This window comes from Oncorhynchus gorbuscha, linkage group LG18 (assembly GCF_021184085.1).
Source record: "Oncorhynchus gorbuscha isolate QuinsamMale2020 ecotype Even-year linkage group LG18, OgorEven_v1.0, whole genome shotgun sequence".
In the NCBI taxonomy this organism is placed as follows: Eukaryota; Metazoa; Chordata; class Actinopteri; order Salmoniformes; family Salmonidae; genus Oncorhynchus; species Oncorhynchus gorbuscha.
This window is the reverse complement of record NC_060190.1, coordinates 61,389,849-61,405,053: the sequence shown is the minus strand read 5'-3', so window position 1 is coordinate 61,405,053 and position 15,205 is coordinate 61,389,849. Positions and strand designations below refer to the sequence as shown.

The window sequence follows — 15,205 nt, the reverse complement described above, 5'->3', positions numbered from 1 at the left end:
AGGCCTAGTCATGCCTCCCCATACACCCTCCCAGACCCAGACATGCCTCCCCATACACACCCTGCCAGACCCAGACATGTCTCCCCCAGCCAGCCTGTCTCCTCTCTCCCCTAGCCTGTCGAAGAGGAGAGGGCTTAGGTGACAGGAGCCAGTGGCCCCCAGTGATAAGGGCCATCTCTCTGCATGAGAGCCCATCAGAGCTGACAGTGTATACAAATTGATACCATTAGCAAAGAGTGGACGAGAGGGGGGTGGAGGTGGGGAAGCCATTAATTGGTTCTAATTATAGAGCGGGTGGACCCTGGGGTCGGGGTTGGGGGGTAGAAGAGTGATAACAAGCTGGCGATGGTGGTAAATCAGAGGCAGTGGGTGACATGGGCATCACAGCACATGATCCTCTACATTCTGTGGGGTCAGACCTGTACACTAATGATCTTCATCGAGTAACACATGTGCATGCATCTGACAAACGCACGCACGCACGCACGCACGCACACACACACACACACACACACACACACACACACACACACACACACACACACACACACACACACACACACACACACACACACACACACACACACACACACACACACACACCATGGTTTGAGACATTCTTGAGCAGTGCTGGGACACACCTATTTCATAAAAAGGGAGCTTACCGCAATGGACTATCAACAGCATGTCGTGAATACCTGGGCAGGTATGCTTTATTGTGAGCCAGCAGATGGGGTGGACTGGATGGGGTGGGCTGATAGTAGGTAACTTTTGAAGTTGCAAAATCCAAGACACCTGATTATTTGCTTATAGGGGTCTCTTTTTCTAGCATGTCTTTCTTGCTGAATATACAGGTATGTTTCCTGCAGGATATGCTATAAAGGAAGACGAGCATTGCTATCCATGTAGGCTACTACAGTAATAATATTTTAAGCTTGGAAGATGAAATCACAAAGTTTATGATAGTGGCTGTACGTGTAAGAGGTAGCAGTTTGGTAACATACACAGCACAGGGTACAGGCATGCTGTCAAGTCTCTATTTGTTAGCCCCTCCCCCCTCAAGGCATCAAGGTGTTGGGCTGTCTCTGCACTAAGACATGCAGGGAAGCATAACCACTCCACTGAGAGACAAATATGCCAGGTTACCACCCCCCTCCATGGGGCGCGTAGGCATCTCTAAGGAAGTCTGATCATATCTCCTCAATATAATCGTGAAGCCGTGCTCTTGTATTTCTCTTATCTGGTGATTCATATTTGCTATCTGATCTGACACCGCCAGCCACTCTGACCCTGTCCATTTTTCTTTACCTCTCAGTGTTGTTCTAGAAGCACTAGGTAAGTAAGCAGCAGGTGCTGTTTTTCCATGCTCCATGCCCTCATCATTTATTTTCATTAAATGCAGCTGCACAGCTACTCATACTCTACAGGACCAACCTCCAGCAATCACACAGGCATTCTTTTAACATTGTGTCACCTCTCCTCGGGCCTTGATGCGTGCAGCCAACGCAAATCCAAACAACTCCTGTTAATCTTTTGACATGAAGACAAATCGTGTTGAAAGGAGCTGTTGAAGGTAAATCAAAGAGGACGCTAGCTGTAGGACGCTGGTTGCTCCGGGCTGCTGATTAGAAGAGGCTCTCCCCTGTGTGCAAGCTGGGACTGAAGGGATGTCAGCGGTGGTGTCAGACATAACCTTGTACCAGTGTGCTGGAGATCCACGCCAGTGGAGCAGATAGCTCTAATACAGGGGACTGTATATAACGAGGACCCTACTGCTGTGAAGGGGCAGTGGGGACACATCCAGTTCATGTCACCTGTCATACTGCTCAGTTACAGTCACACCATCTGGCCCTTTATCTTCCCACTACAGGAAGTCACCGTTGTGAAAGCTGTGTCAGATTTTCAGAGCCGAGAAATAACAACCTGTCTAAGACATGCAGGTATCTGGAGATGGGCCATATCTGTGGAAATATACCGGATTCTCCACCGTTATGGTTATGGTAGCAACACACCCTGCTAGGACCAGGTTGCATACAGTACTCAGAGAGCCCTCTCAGAGTAACTTTGTGGTGTCTTTCAGAGTGTTTACTGTGCAGTGTGCACATGTGCTGTTGCTGCTTTGTCCTGACACTAATTGCGAGTGTCACGCCCTGACCTTAGATATCTCTGTTTTCTATATAATTTGCTTAGGTCAGGGTGTGACTAGGGTGGGTACTCTAGTATTTTGTATGTTTAGGGTTTTCGTATGTCTAGGATTTGTGTAGGTCTAGGGGTTTTTGTATATCTATGTTGGCCTGTTATGGTTCCCAATCAGAGACAGCTGTTCATCGTTGTCTCTGATTGGGGATCATATCTAGGCAGGCCTCTTTCCCCACTTTCTGGTGTGGGATCTTGTCTATGTGTAGTTGCCTGTCAGCACTATATTGTATAGCGTCACGGTTAGTTTGTTATTTTGTTAGTTTGTTCGGTGTTCATTCTTTTAATAAAGAGAATGTACGCATACCACGCTGCGCCTTGGTCTCTTTCAGACGACGAACGTGCAAATTCATTCAGCCCAACCGCTAAATATCACACTGCATTTCTAAAGTTAAAAACAAGCTGGGCCACTAACAGCTGATTAGCTCTTCTGGAAAAACTCTGATTAGATAAAAAGCTTCTCTCACATTATTTTAGTGTCTATAGTGATTAGATTCATCTATTACTAGATGATAAATCAACCAAAACACTGGAGGCAGCATTTTCTCATATGTGTCCGCAAACTAGTTGAAGCATGTTTACAGTAGTACCATGGAGGAGAACAAGACGAGGACAGAATGACAATGAATGATTGTAGCTCTGATCTCCAGATAGTAGAGCCTGAGCTCCGAGCCCATCCCCAGGTCCATCATATCGCTGGCAGGTCTAACCAACCAATGATATGAGTCTGCCTAAGAACAAATTAGCCTTTCTTACTGTGTACGGGGCTACAGGCAGAAGACACTTCCTAAATATGGCAGGTAGAAAAGAGTAACACAGGCGTTAATGAGAGGGTCTGATTTAGACTTCCAGAAGGTATTGGATGACGGGCAAAGCTTTTAAACCTGTGGCACTGGTATTGGATGACGGGCAAAGCTTTTAAACCTGTGGCACTGGTATTGGATGACGGGCAAAGCTTTTAAACCTGTGGCACTGGTATTGGATGACGGGCAAAGCTTTTAAACCCGTGGCACTGGTATTGGATGACGGGCAAAGCTTTTAAACCTGTGGCACTGGTATTGGATGACGGGCAAAGCTTTTAAACCTGTGGCACTGGTATTGGATGACGGGCAAAGCTTTTAAACGGATGACGGGCAAAGCTTTTAAACCTGTGGCACTGGTATTGGATGACGGGCAAAGCTTTTAAACCTGTGGCACTGGTATTGGATGACGGGCAAAGCTTTTAAACCTGTGGCACTGGTATTGGATGACGGGCACACTCTTTTAAACCTGTGGCACTGGTATTGGATGACGGGCACACTCTTTTAAACCTGTGGCACTGGTATTGGATGACGGGCACACTCTTTTAAACCTGTGGCACTGGTATTGGATGACGGGCAAAGCTTTTAAACCTGTGGCACTGGTATTGGATGACGGGCAAAGCTTTTAAACCTGTGGCACTGGTATTGGATGACGGGCAAACTCTTTTAAACCTGTGGCACTGGTATTGGATGACGGGCAAACTCTTTTAAACCTGTGGCACTGGTATTGGATGACGGGCAAACTCTTTTAAACCTGTGGCACTGGTATTGGATGACGGGCACACTCTTTTAAACCTGTGGCACTGGTATTGGATGACGGGCAAACTCTTTTAAACCTCTGGCACTGGTATTGGATGACGGGCAAACTATTTTAAACCTGTGGCACCGTTGCCTGGTTGAAACATTACTGCACCTCGTAAAAAGGGGATGGAGCTGCCAACATCATTCTGTCCTCCTATTGGTGATAGGTTTTTCCTTAGGTCCTAAATCTATAGGGTTTGAGATCCCATCACTGGAACGGGGTGGGCGTAGGGAAGTAATGCTGACCACTCTGACATTTTTCTTCACTACGTTGACAGCTTTCAAATGATAATGCCCGGGTTTCTGACATGCACCACCTTTCATGTGGGTGAGCATGCCATTTCTCCCAGCCCCTCTTAAACACTGCTATTATCACTCCTGCCACTCCAGTGTGTGTGAAGTCACATACCTAGCTTTGCCTCGCTCCGAGGGGCTCTGGCTGTAATCGTAGGCCACAGGCTCTTTGTGATCACCCATAACAAGCTCACAGAATATTTGTCTCTATACTTTATTGCATAGCCATAAAGCATTGGCATGTGTCAGTTTATCCAAACCGCATTGTTGGCTTTGCAATAAATATGCCCCAATCAATGTAACAGGATAAACTGATGGCGCTGCTTGTATTCTTGTCTTCACTATAACTCTAATGATGAAAAAATTATAAAAGAGAAACCACAGACAAAATCTAGTTAGCTCAGGTGGTTTAGAGCCAAACCTCTTTGCAATTTCCACCACAGTCTCAAATAGACAAATTTAATGTAACTATTCAGCCCCTCAACCCATGACCCCTCTACCCTCCTCTTCTTCCAGGCCCCGCAGAGACACGGGCAGGATTCATGCAGTAACATGCTATGCTCCATCTTTCTTTGGCAGAGCCCACACTTTTAATGTACCCAGTTTCAAACCAGAGAAATATGTAGCCGGGTGGAACACCCACATCAGGCTGATGTAGCTGATGTGAGCTGCACAGTCATGTGCCTGGAGTATTCTTTCCCCCCCTGTGTTATGTTTAAACATACAAATGTTTTCCATTATTCAGTCATTCGCCTTATTCGACTTGTAGATTCGCCAGGAGAGTTAATATGGATTGAGCCGGGTACGCTTAAATCATGCAGTAATCTTTCCTTAATGAGAGGAAGTGCTCATGTTTCTGAGCCCGCCACAAAACATGATTCATTAATACAGTCTACAATACAAATCTACAAAATCCTTCTTCCTTTAGTAATTTCATACTACAGTGGATTGTGCATTATTATGTATAATACAGCATGAACCTACGTTAATCATTCTTGCATTGGAATATAGATGTGCAGTATACCCAGGGGATATCAAGAATATACACCCTTCAACTCAACATTATCATGCTTAAACATACATTTTCAAAGTAAACTGGACCCATGGGCAATTCATTGAAGAAGGGGAGATATGTTGTAACATGCGTGCCTGCAGCCATGGGAGATCATCGTCAGTTGCCAAGTATTCACTCAGGAGGTGGAATGGATGGCCCTGTTTGACTGTCAGGCTTCTGAGATCTGCCTTTGATTTGTGCCTTCCTCCCCTAGCCAGTCTGCACAGAGGCTCACTAAATACCACAGCCACAAAGTCCAAATTGGCTAAAGAAAATAGCTTTTTGGTCTTAATTTAACGTCAGGGTTAGGCATACGTTAAGCAGTGTGGTTAAGGTGGGATTTGGGGCATCTGCCAGAGAATATGCCATTAAGAAACAGTGGGTTTGGGCGTCTTCTAACATGACTCCAAGCCACATCCACTAACATTTTATGCTAATAGAATGGAATGTTCAGTAATAGGAAGTGGCCTGTAAGCCAGCACTAGCTAGAGATATCCGGACGGAGTATGGAGAGGACTGTCCATGCTCAGTAGACTGGAGAGAATGGACAGGACCGCCACCAAAGACTTTACTGAGAGTTCTGAGCTCAAGCGACAGAGGTTTCACCTACCACTCTGCACACCATTACTCATTGCAATAACGTCTGTTTGCACTTGTTGCGTGCATGTGTGTGTTTGAGTGATCAGGATTACATGGATCAGCTTCTCTCAGTGGCAATCGGCAGTCTCACTTTTCCCACTAATAGAGGCATTGCCATTCCACGGGGGGATTGTTCTGCTCCCTCTGTGTCCTACAGACCCCCCAGAGTCAGCTACACCTAGTAATGGACTCCTTTAAGAGTTGATCTTGCTCTAATAGACTGAACCAGGTCTCCAAATCTCCAGGCTAAGTCTATGTGGTGAGAATGCTGTCATGCCCTAATGCAGCTGGCAAACAGCACTCAGAGTTCATCCTGGGAGGCCCATTATGTAGTAAAGCTCCCCGGCTTGGTCTGCACAGAGGCCTAGTTCCAGCTGCTTCACTCACTCTGCTGTCAGAGATCATGCACCTGTCCTGTATTATAGAGAGAACCTGCACAAGCATGTCTTGTAATACGCCTGACATTGGCTATAGATAGAAGCAGATCTTTAAGAAACTGTGGCATGAAGCACCCTGTTCACTACAAGCCTGACCAAAACTCATTCTCCTTCTTCTTGCCAAATGGTATGACATCTAATGAAGTAGCCCAGTCAAAAACCTCCATCCATCTTGATCATGCACGCAGCACATTTTCCCCTCTGTCTTAGTGTGCCTTAGCTTGCTGATGGTAGCTCGGTGTTTGCCCATTCCTTTTACAGGCCTTCTGGGTTTGTTTCCACAGGTGGCTTGACCTCTGAGGCGGTGTGGCGGAGCCTGCCGCCATTATGAGCACTGATCAACATTTAATATGAGCACACTCCCCGGTGCCTCTGTCTGTCTGAGCAGAGGGCCGAGCAGGGGAGGGGAGAGGAGGAGAGAGGAGCAGAGGGGATTGGAGAGGAGAGAGGAGTGTAGGGGATGGGAGGGGAGAGGAGGAGAGAGGAGTGTAGGGGAGAAGAGGAGAGTGGAGCGGAGGGGATGAGAGGGGAGAGGAGCGGAGGGGATGGGAGGGGAGGGGAGAGGAGGAGAGAGGAGCGGAGGGGATGGGAGAGGAGCGGAGGGGATGAGAGAGGAGAGGGGAGAAGGGGAGACAGGATGGGATGGGAGAGGAAGGGGGAGAGGAAGGGGGAGAGGAAAGGAGAGGAGAGGAGCGGGTGGGATGGGAGAAGGGGAGACAGGATGGGATGGGAGAGGAAGGGGGAGAGGAGAGGGGAGAAGGAGAGGAAAGAGTAGAGGGGGTTGAAGGGAGGAGAGGATGGGACGGGAGAGGAGAGGATGAGAGGAGAGGATGGACGGGGAGGGGAGAGGGGGATAATGTACAGTGGCTGGTGTGCTTTTCCTTCCAGATTTCCTCTTTGTTTTCTCTTGTTTTACCCTCGACGAGACACCAGGAAGTTCCATGGCACGTTGGGTTTACAATGAGCTCAATGCCAAACCCCCAGGAGAAAGGCCTCTAATACGTGTATAGAAACAGTAGATTCCTCCTCTTAGTAACGCTTCAATTCAGTGCGACAGAAGGAGACTAAAGAGGGGAGACTAAAGAGAAAGCTCTCTGATCCATTATTTAACCAGAACAGATGAGAACTGATGGAATAGGATTTTCTACACAGGCTGGCAAATGTTCTGTATTTGTTTAGAGAACTATTTTTCACTGACAAAGGAGCAGTGTTATTATCTAAATATGCATAACAGTATAGTAAAGTGTTATAGATATTTAATGTGTTATGTTATTGCTTTGGTGAAGAAAAAAAACACATGGCGACTAGCTATAGATGTTTTAAATGGGTCATATGTTTGGTGTGGTGTTTGTTGCCACCCTTTGGTGTACATTATCACTCCATTATTCGTACATTATCAGGTGACTATGTTTTTGGATTACATATATTTTGGAGCTGGAAATGGAGTGTTCTATAGGGTATATTGTTGCTCTGTAGCTCTCTGAGTCCCTCCTCACCTAACAGATGGTCACATCCAGCTAGCCTCTGAAAACCAACATACGTTGAGTTGTTGCCGACAGGCTGGATCAGAAAGGGCTTGAACTACCCTGGAATGTGTCTGTGTTAAACGTCCTGTTCAGTCGCACATCACCAGTGATATAAAGTGCCGTGAAAAAGTATTTGCCCCCTTTCTGACTTTTCAAAATTATTTGCATATTTTTGGTCCTGAATAATATCAGATCTTCAACCAAAACCTAATACTGGATAAAGGGAACCTGAGTTCACAAATGACAAAAAATATGGATACTTATTTTATTTATTTATTTAACAAAGTTATGTAACACCCAGTTCCATAAAGGCCTGATTGGTGGAATGCTGCCAAAATGGTTGTCCTTCTGGCAGGTTCTCCCATCTCCACAGAGGAACTCTGGAGCTCTGTCAGAGTGACAGATTGCTCAGTTTGTCCGGGCGGCCAACTCTAGGAAGAGTCTTGAGGGTTCCAAACGTCTTCCATTTAAGAGTGATGGAGGCCACTGTGTTCATGGGGACCTTCAATGCTGCAGACATTTTTTGGTACCCTTCCCCAGATCTGTGCATCGTCACAATCCTGTCTCGGAGCTCTACTGACAATTCCCTCGACCTCATGGCTTGGTTTTTGCTCTGACCTTCACTGTCAACTGTGAGACCTTTATATAGACAGGTGTGTGCCTTTCCAAATCATGTCAAATCAATTGAATTTACCACAGGTGGACTCCAATCAAGTTGTAGAAACATCTCAATTTTGAGTATCATAGCAAAGGGTCTGAATACTTATAGAAATGAGGTATTTCTGAGGTTTTTTAAAACTATTTTTTCTCTTTGTCATTATGGGGTATTAGGTGTAGATTGCTGAGAAAAAAAGAATAGTTAATCCATCTTAGAATAAGGCTGTAATGTGGAAAAAGTCAAAGGGTCTGAATATTTTCCAAAGGCACCTTAGGTCCCCGACAGCTGTCAATCACACATATGACCTATAAACAGACGCTTGCCTGACACACGTATTAAATTAAACTGTATAAATATAGCAAATCTAATGTTATTAATCATTGATTATTGACGTAACCCAGAGTTATATTTAGATCCTGTATGAAAGACTGGTAATATCAGATTCAGTGGTGAGTATGTTGAGGAATGTCTGTGGATAGAGTTTATTTTAAGGTCCTGTGGTTTGATGGGGGACATGGGCATGACTCCCGCCTTGTCTTGGTATTCAGACAACTTCCTGAGAGACAGTCAGACAGTGACATAGGAATGTAGTTTTCACTATGTTCAACAGAGGGACTTGAACGTAAACCAGCACTTGCCTGCTTTGGCTTTAGACAGGCATACCAGAGTAGAGTTACTGGTTTTGAAACAGGTCCTGCATAAACATGTATATTAATAAACTGCTTTTTACACTTTTGAAATAGCAGATACATTTGATTTATTTTTACTATGCTGTGTTGTTTTCACTTTGAAGCTGTGATACACCAGCACCATTTTGTTTGTTGACATAAGTTGACGTAACAATATTAATAATAATAATTATTATCATTTTTAGGTGGCTGCTCATATTTGTCCTATTTCACACAGGTATACGGGTGTATTAATGTGAATGTGCAAATTTAAAATGTGTTTTTTGCATATCCCACTCTCCCTATGACACCCTCAGAGAGTGGGGACATGGCCAAACATCTTCCTGTGATTATGTGCAGGCACACCTTAGACTTTAATTAGACCTACATGCTTCCTGTACTGTTTTTTATCTCCACAATTGAACCACTAAAAGTAACATACAGTACATGAACATGTGGTATCGTAGAGCTGTTGTTTGTTGGTGGTCTCCTGAAATGTTTAAGTAGAATAAAGGTAAAAATTGAACAGGATCTTCCAGCTTATTTAGTGAAACCTCAATGTTTGTCAAGCAGCAGTATATGAGTACCATCCTGATAAGCTCTACCCTGTAGGGTCCCACAGAGTGTTTGTGTTTGGTGGAGGACCCAAGCAGTGGAGAGACAGCGGGCCTCTCAAACAGCACTGCCCTGTCTGTACATGGCTGTTGAACCGTGGAGAACAAATCAAACAAACACTCCAGTCTCACATGAAAGGTTCTGTAGGAAGCGTCCTGTTTCTGTTTCCTCTGGAATTTCTGTTAAATGCATTCTTCATTTCGTCAGAGCTCAGACCTTCAGATGACCAGAGAAAAGCATCGTTGGCGGATGTCCATGGCAGTATTTGACAGAGATGTGTAAGAAAGACAATGATAATTATACTTTTCTTAGAAGGAGCATCTCTTAGACAGTGTTAAGATGTCCACAACACAATGAGACCCTCTCTAGCACTTGTCACTGATCTGCTGTGTTTGGTTTCAACAGGGTTAGTTGAAAGCATCATATGATCCACACATCGGTATGCCTAACAGGGGTGGTTTCTGAAATGTGTCAGTTGAGCGTGTGTGTTACTGTGTTTGTGTACAGCAATTTTCTGTCCCAAAAGGATACATTGCTCTCTTGTTCCCCCCTCTCTCTGCAGAGCTGAGGTCCACTGGCACTGCCCAGCACTTTGCCTACCTGCTGAACACGTCTGACTATCGGATCCTGCGTATGGACGAGGACCACGACCGCATGTACGTGGGCAGCAAGGACCACATCCTGTCTATGGACCTGCATGACATCAACAAGGAGCCGCTCATTGTAAGACCTTACAGTCACTAACGCTTCACCTCTTCACCTTCCCTTGCCTCCTGTCACCCCAGCCTTCTCCCAAATTCAGTCAGCTGATGTTCTGAAAGAGCTGCAAAATCTGGACCCTTACAAATCAGCCAGGCTAGACAATCTGGACCCTTTCTTTCTAAAACTATCTGCCGAAATTGTTGCCACCCCTATTACTAGCCTGTTCAACCTCTCTTTCGTGTTGTCTGAGATTCCCAAAGATTGGAAAGCAGCTGCGGTCATCCCCCTCTTCAAAGGGGGGGACACTCTTGACCCAAACTGCTACAGACTTATATCTATCCTACCCTGCCTTTCTAAGGTCTTCGAAAGCCAAGTCAACAGATTACCGACCATTTCGAATCTCACCATACCTTCTCTGCTATGCAATCTGATTTCAGAGCTGGTCATGGGTGCACTTCAGCCATGCTCAAGGTCCTAAACGATACCTTAACCATCATCGATAAGAAACATTACTGTGCAGCCGTATTCATTGATCTGGCCAAGGCTTTCGACTCTGTCAATCACCACATCCTCATCGGCAGACTCGACAGCCTTTGTTTCTCAAATGATTTCCTCGCCTGGTTCACCAACTACTTCTCTGATAGAGTTCAGTGTGTCAAATCGGAGGGTCTGCTGTCCGGACCTCTGGCAGTCTCTATGGGGGTGCCACATGGTTCAATTCTTGGACCGACTCTCTTCTCTGTATACATCAATGATGTCGCTCTTGCTGCTGGTGAGTCTCTGATCCACCTCTACCCAGACGACACCATTCTGTATACTTCTCGCCCTTCTTTGGACACTGTGTTAACAACCCTCCAGGCAAGCTTCAATGCCATACAACTCTCCTTCCGTGGCCTCCAATTTCTCTTAAATAAAAGTAAAACTAAATGCATGCTCTTCAACAGATTGCTGCCTGCACCTAAAACTATCTGCCTGTCCAACATCTCTACTCTGGATGGCTCTGAATTAGAATACGTGGACAACTACAAATACCTAGGTGTCTGGTTAGACTGTAAACTCTCCTTCCAGACCCACATCAAACATCTCCAATCCAAAGTTAAATCTAGAATTGGTTTCCTATTTCGCAACAAAGCATCCTTCACTCATGCTGCCAAACATACCCTTGTAAAACTGACCATCCTACCAATCCTCGACTTCGGCAATGTCATTTACAAAATAGCCTCCAATACCCTACTCAACAAATTGGATGCAGTCTATCACAGTGCCATCCGTTTTGTCACCAAAGCCCCATATACTACCCACCGCTCTCATTGGCTGGCCCTCGCTTCATACTCGTCGCCAAACCCACTGGCTCCATGTCATCTACTAGGCAAAGTCCCCCTTATCTCAGCTCGCTGGTCACCATAGCATCACCCACCTGTAGCACGCGCTCCAGCAGGTATATCTCTCTGGTCACCCCCAAAACCAATTATTTATTTGGCCGCTTCTCCTTCCAGTTCTCTGCTGCCAATGACTCAAACTAACTACAAAAAATCTCTGAATCTCTGAAACACTTATCTCCCTCACTAGCTTTAAGCACCAGCTGTCAGAGCAGCTTACAGATTACTGCACCTCTACATAGCCCACCTATAATTTAGCCCAACTACCTCTTTCCCCAACTGTATTTATTTTATTTATTTATTTTTCTCCTTTGCACCCCATTACTTTTATTTCTACTTTGCACATTCTTCCACTGCAAATCTACCATTCCAGTGTTTTACTTGCTATATTGTATTTACTTTGCCACCATGGTCTTTTTTTGCCTTTACCTCCCTTATCTCACCTCATTTGCTCACATCGTAAATAGACTTGTTTCTACTGTATTATTGAGTGTATGTTTGTTTTACTCCATGTGTAACTCTGTGTCGTTGTATGTGTCGAACTGCTTTGCTTTATCTTGGCCAGGTCGCAATTGTAAATGAGAACTTGTTCTCAACTTGCCAACCTTGTTAAATAAAGGTGAAATAAATAAATCTCCCCCTTCCCTCCCCTCTCCTCTCCAGGGCTCTATAAACCCGGGTGAGGCTAACCATTTACCTCAGCTCTCAGAAACGGCCCCGAGGGTCATATGTTCCGTTCCGCTGCCCTGCGCTGCATGTTTTGATTAGCTCACCTCCAGTTTGTATTTGACTGCACCATTTTCTGGAGATGAGGGTTGTAAAACTACAAAAACATATCTAGATATGACCATTCCTAGTCGGCTAATATTACCGTGGGTGGATATCTCTGTGGCAGGTTTTGCCCCACAGCTATAAAGTCCAGTGATGTTGAACGGGTTGTGCGATGGGTTGGGTTATTGCTATAAAATGACCTCTGTTTTCCCCCCTGCCTTCAGCTCCACTGGCCTGTCTCCCAGCAGAGGAAGACTGAGTGTCTTCTAAGTGGAAAGGACACCAATGTAAGTATTTCTGTTGACTCTCCATTTCCACACAACTAATTCAGCATTTATGTTTCAGGTCAGGTGATTTGTGCCATCGGTAACATGAAGTCATAGGAGACCAACCAGCCTCACTGTCTCCCTTCGGCCAGTGTTAAGTCTGGATAAATAGATGACCGTTAAACTGGTATATTGAAATATTGACATTCTGTACCTTGCTCTATCTGGGTATCATTCATGTTGATAATCCATTCTTGTTTGTCTATGTTTGTCCCCATGCAGGGCGAGTGTGGGAACTTCATCCGTCTGATTGAGCCGTGGAACAGGACCCACCTGTATGTCTGTGGGACTGGAGCCTACAACCCCGTCTGTACCTACGTCAACCGCGGACACAAAGCACAGGTTAGAGCTCCATGAGTTTTGGAATACACTAGGTGTGTGTTCCCTACGCTACAGTACACAGTCAAAAGGTGAAGGAGGGAGACTACTGCTCTGACATTTAGTCTCCATCCTACACCTCTAACCCAGCCTTCCTCCCTTCCATCCTTCTCTCGCTCTCTCTTTCCATCCCCACACCTCTCTTTCTCTCTCTCAATCCTACTTTCATTCCTTCACAAACCTTCACAAACCTCTACCCCTCCTGATATCCACAGCTTCATCTCCTGCCCCCATGCCTGGACAACCATTGGAGTCTCAGCCTGCACACAGCTGTCGTCCCCAGCGCACTGTTGCTGTTACCGTTACTGTTACGGTGCTGTCTGTTTAGTCTCACTCCTTAACTGGAAGTCTTGAGTTTCCTGGAGCCGGGCATCACCACCACAGAGTACTTCCTTGTTTTATTGCCCCTCTCCAATACCCCCAGCCCTGCTGCTTTAAATTCAACACTTGTTCCTTAACGATGGTCCTGGGACATTTAAGAGGGAGTAAATAAAGGGTGGTGGATAAATACTATTTCCCTGTTTCCTCCTCTCTGAGGACTCTGCCTGATGCAGAGGACACACTCTTCACACCCCTTTGCTATTTCATATGGATCCATATGACCCTTACTAACAAAGGGCATCCATCCATCCACTCATAGCTCTAGCAGCCCTGTGCCTCTGTTGGCCTGCTCCCTCAGCCTCTAGTCCTCACCATGTGAGGAGTTGGGTAATTGGCCATGGCAGCTCCCATTATGGGTTGCCAGTGAAATGTCCTAGTTATAGTACATTAATGAGATGGCTTTTATTTTCCCTTCACGTCGAACAGACAGGTCAGTCTCTTCCCGTGAGCCCTCGCTCTCTCTCTCTCTCTCTGGAGTTAAGTATGGGAACAGAGATGTAAAATGGTACAACCATACACACACACACAGCTTTTCAGACGGGAAACCATGAGTAGGCGAAACGCTGCTCAATGCCAGAAATCGGCTCATTTTCTAATGTGGATGTATACACACACATGGACACTCCTTCTCATACGTCAGGAACCTGCTTTTGTAACTGAAGACACGCAGATCAATTGATAACAGCTTGCCAGATTTCAGAATTCTTTCATTTTCAGTTAAGCAATTATTCAGGCGTGATTTCCTTTTTACAAACCTAAAGGATAGTAGCCTACATGGGGCTATGATAGCTAGTATTGTCTGGAAAAGCCAAATATTGGTTCTTGGCAGCGGCTCAGGCCAGAGTTGAGTGGATATATCATGCTGTGAGAGACTGTATTGACTCATCGACAGGGTATAGAACGGATATTGCTGATGTTCGTGCCATCTGGTGAAGTTAAGCTACGCAAACATTCATCTCACAGAGAATGTAGAGAATGAGAAATCCATACATTTTCCTCACAAGCTGTCCGAATGACATTATTCAAACAGTCATGCAGTCACATCAGTCCAAGACCAGTTTACAGAGTTACTGAGCACACGTCAGGTCCCGCCTACTGCAGGTGCGTAACATCCAGAATGTGTCGCTGTCTCCTGTTTTAGGCCGCCATGCACCTGCAGATGCCCCAGACTGGAGCGAGGGCTAACCGCGCAGCCGAACCCAGCGCTGTGTTCGAGACACTAGGACTGAAGGTGGGGCGTGGGTCAGGCGCCCGTCACTAGCCTGGACGATTCTGCCTGTCTGCCCCTGAGCCTTGCCCCTATGGGCTGGGGAGTGCACTGGCGACCCACTCTGGGCCTCAGCTTGCATGCCATGCGCACTCTGTCTCCCCCTCTCTCTCTCTCTCCCTCTCTCCCTCTCTCTCTCTGTAGGGGGAGGGCTGTGCATGTCTCCTGACCCCTCTGTTCTGTCTGTGCTCATTCTGTCTCTTGAAACACTTCTGTCATCATCAGTTGAATTGTCCCACTGCGTTGGGTCTCTGGTGTAGTTGACCGCTGATCTCCTCACTGCTAAGCATGTCTTCTCTAGACCCTCTCCATT

The 15,205-nt window shown here is 45.9% G+C and overlaps 1 protein-coding gene across 6 annotated transcripts in view; it reads left to right on the top strand.

The window, feature by feature from the left end:
* The window catches only part of LOC124002680 (semaphorin-3F-like), an 86,571-nt gene that overhangs the window by 47,570 nt on the left and 23,796 nt on the right, over positions 1–15,205 (top strand). For 2 of the 6 annotated variants that reach the window (XM_046310304.1, XM_046310303.1), the window contains exons 3-6: positions 10,251–10,411; positions 12,765–12,827; positions 13,089–13,208; positions 14,767–14,856. In XM_046310304.1, coding sequence (XP_046166260.1) covers positions 10,251–10,411; positions 12,765–12,827; positions 13,089–13,208; positions 14,767–14,856 — 434 coding nt within the window. Of the gene's footprint in view, positions 1–10,250; positions 10,412–12,764; positions 12,994–13,088; positions 13,209–14,766; positions 14,857–15,205 lie in introns of those variants that run through there. The other 4 variants (XM_046310306.1, XM_046310305.1, XM_046310307.1 and 1 more) reach the window with 3 other exon arrangements.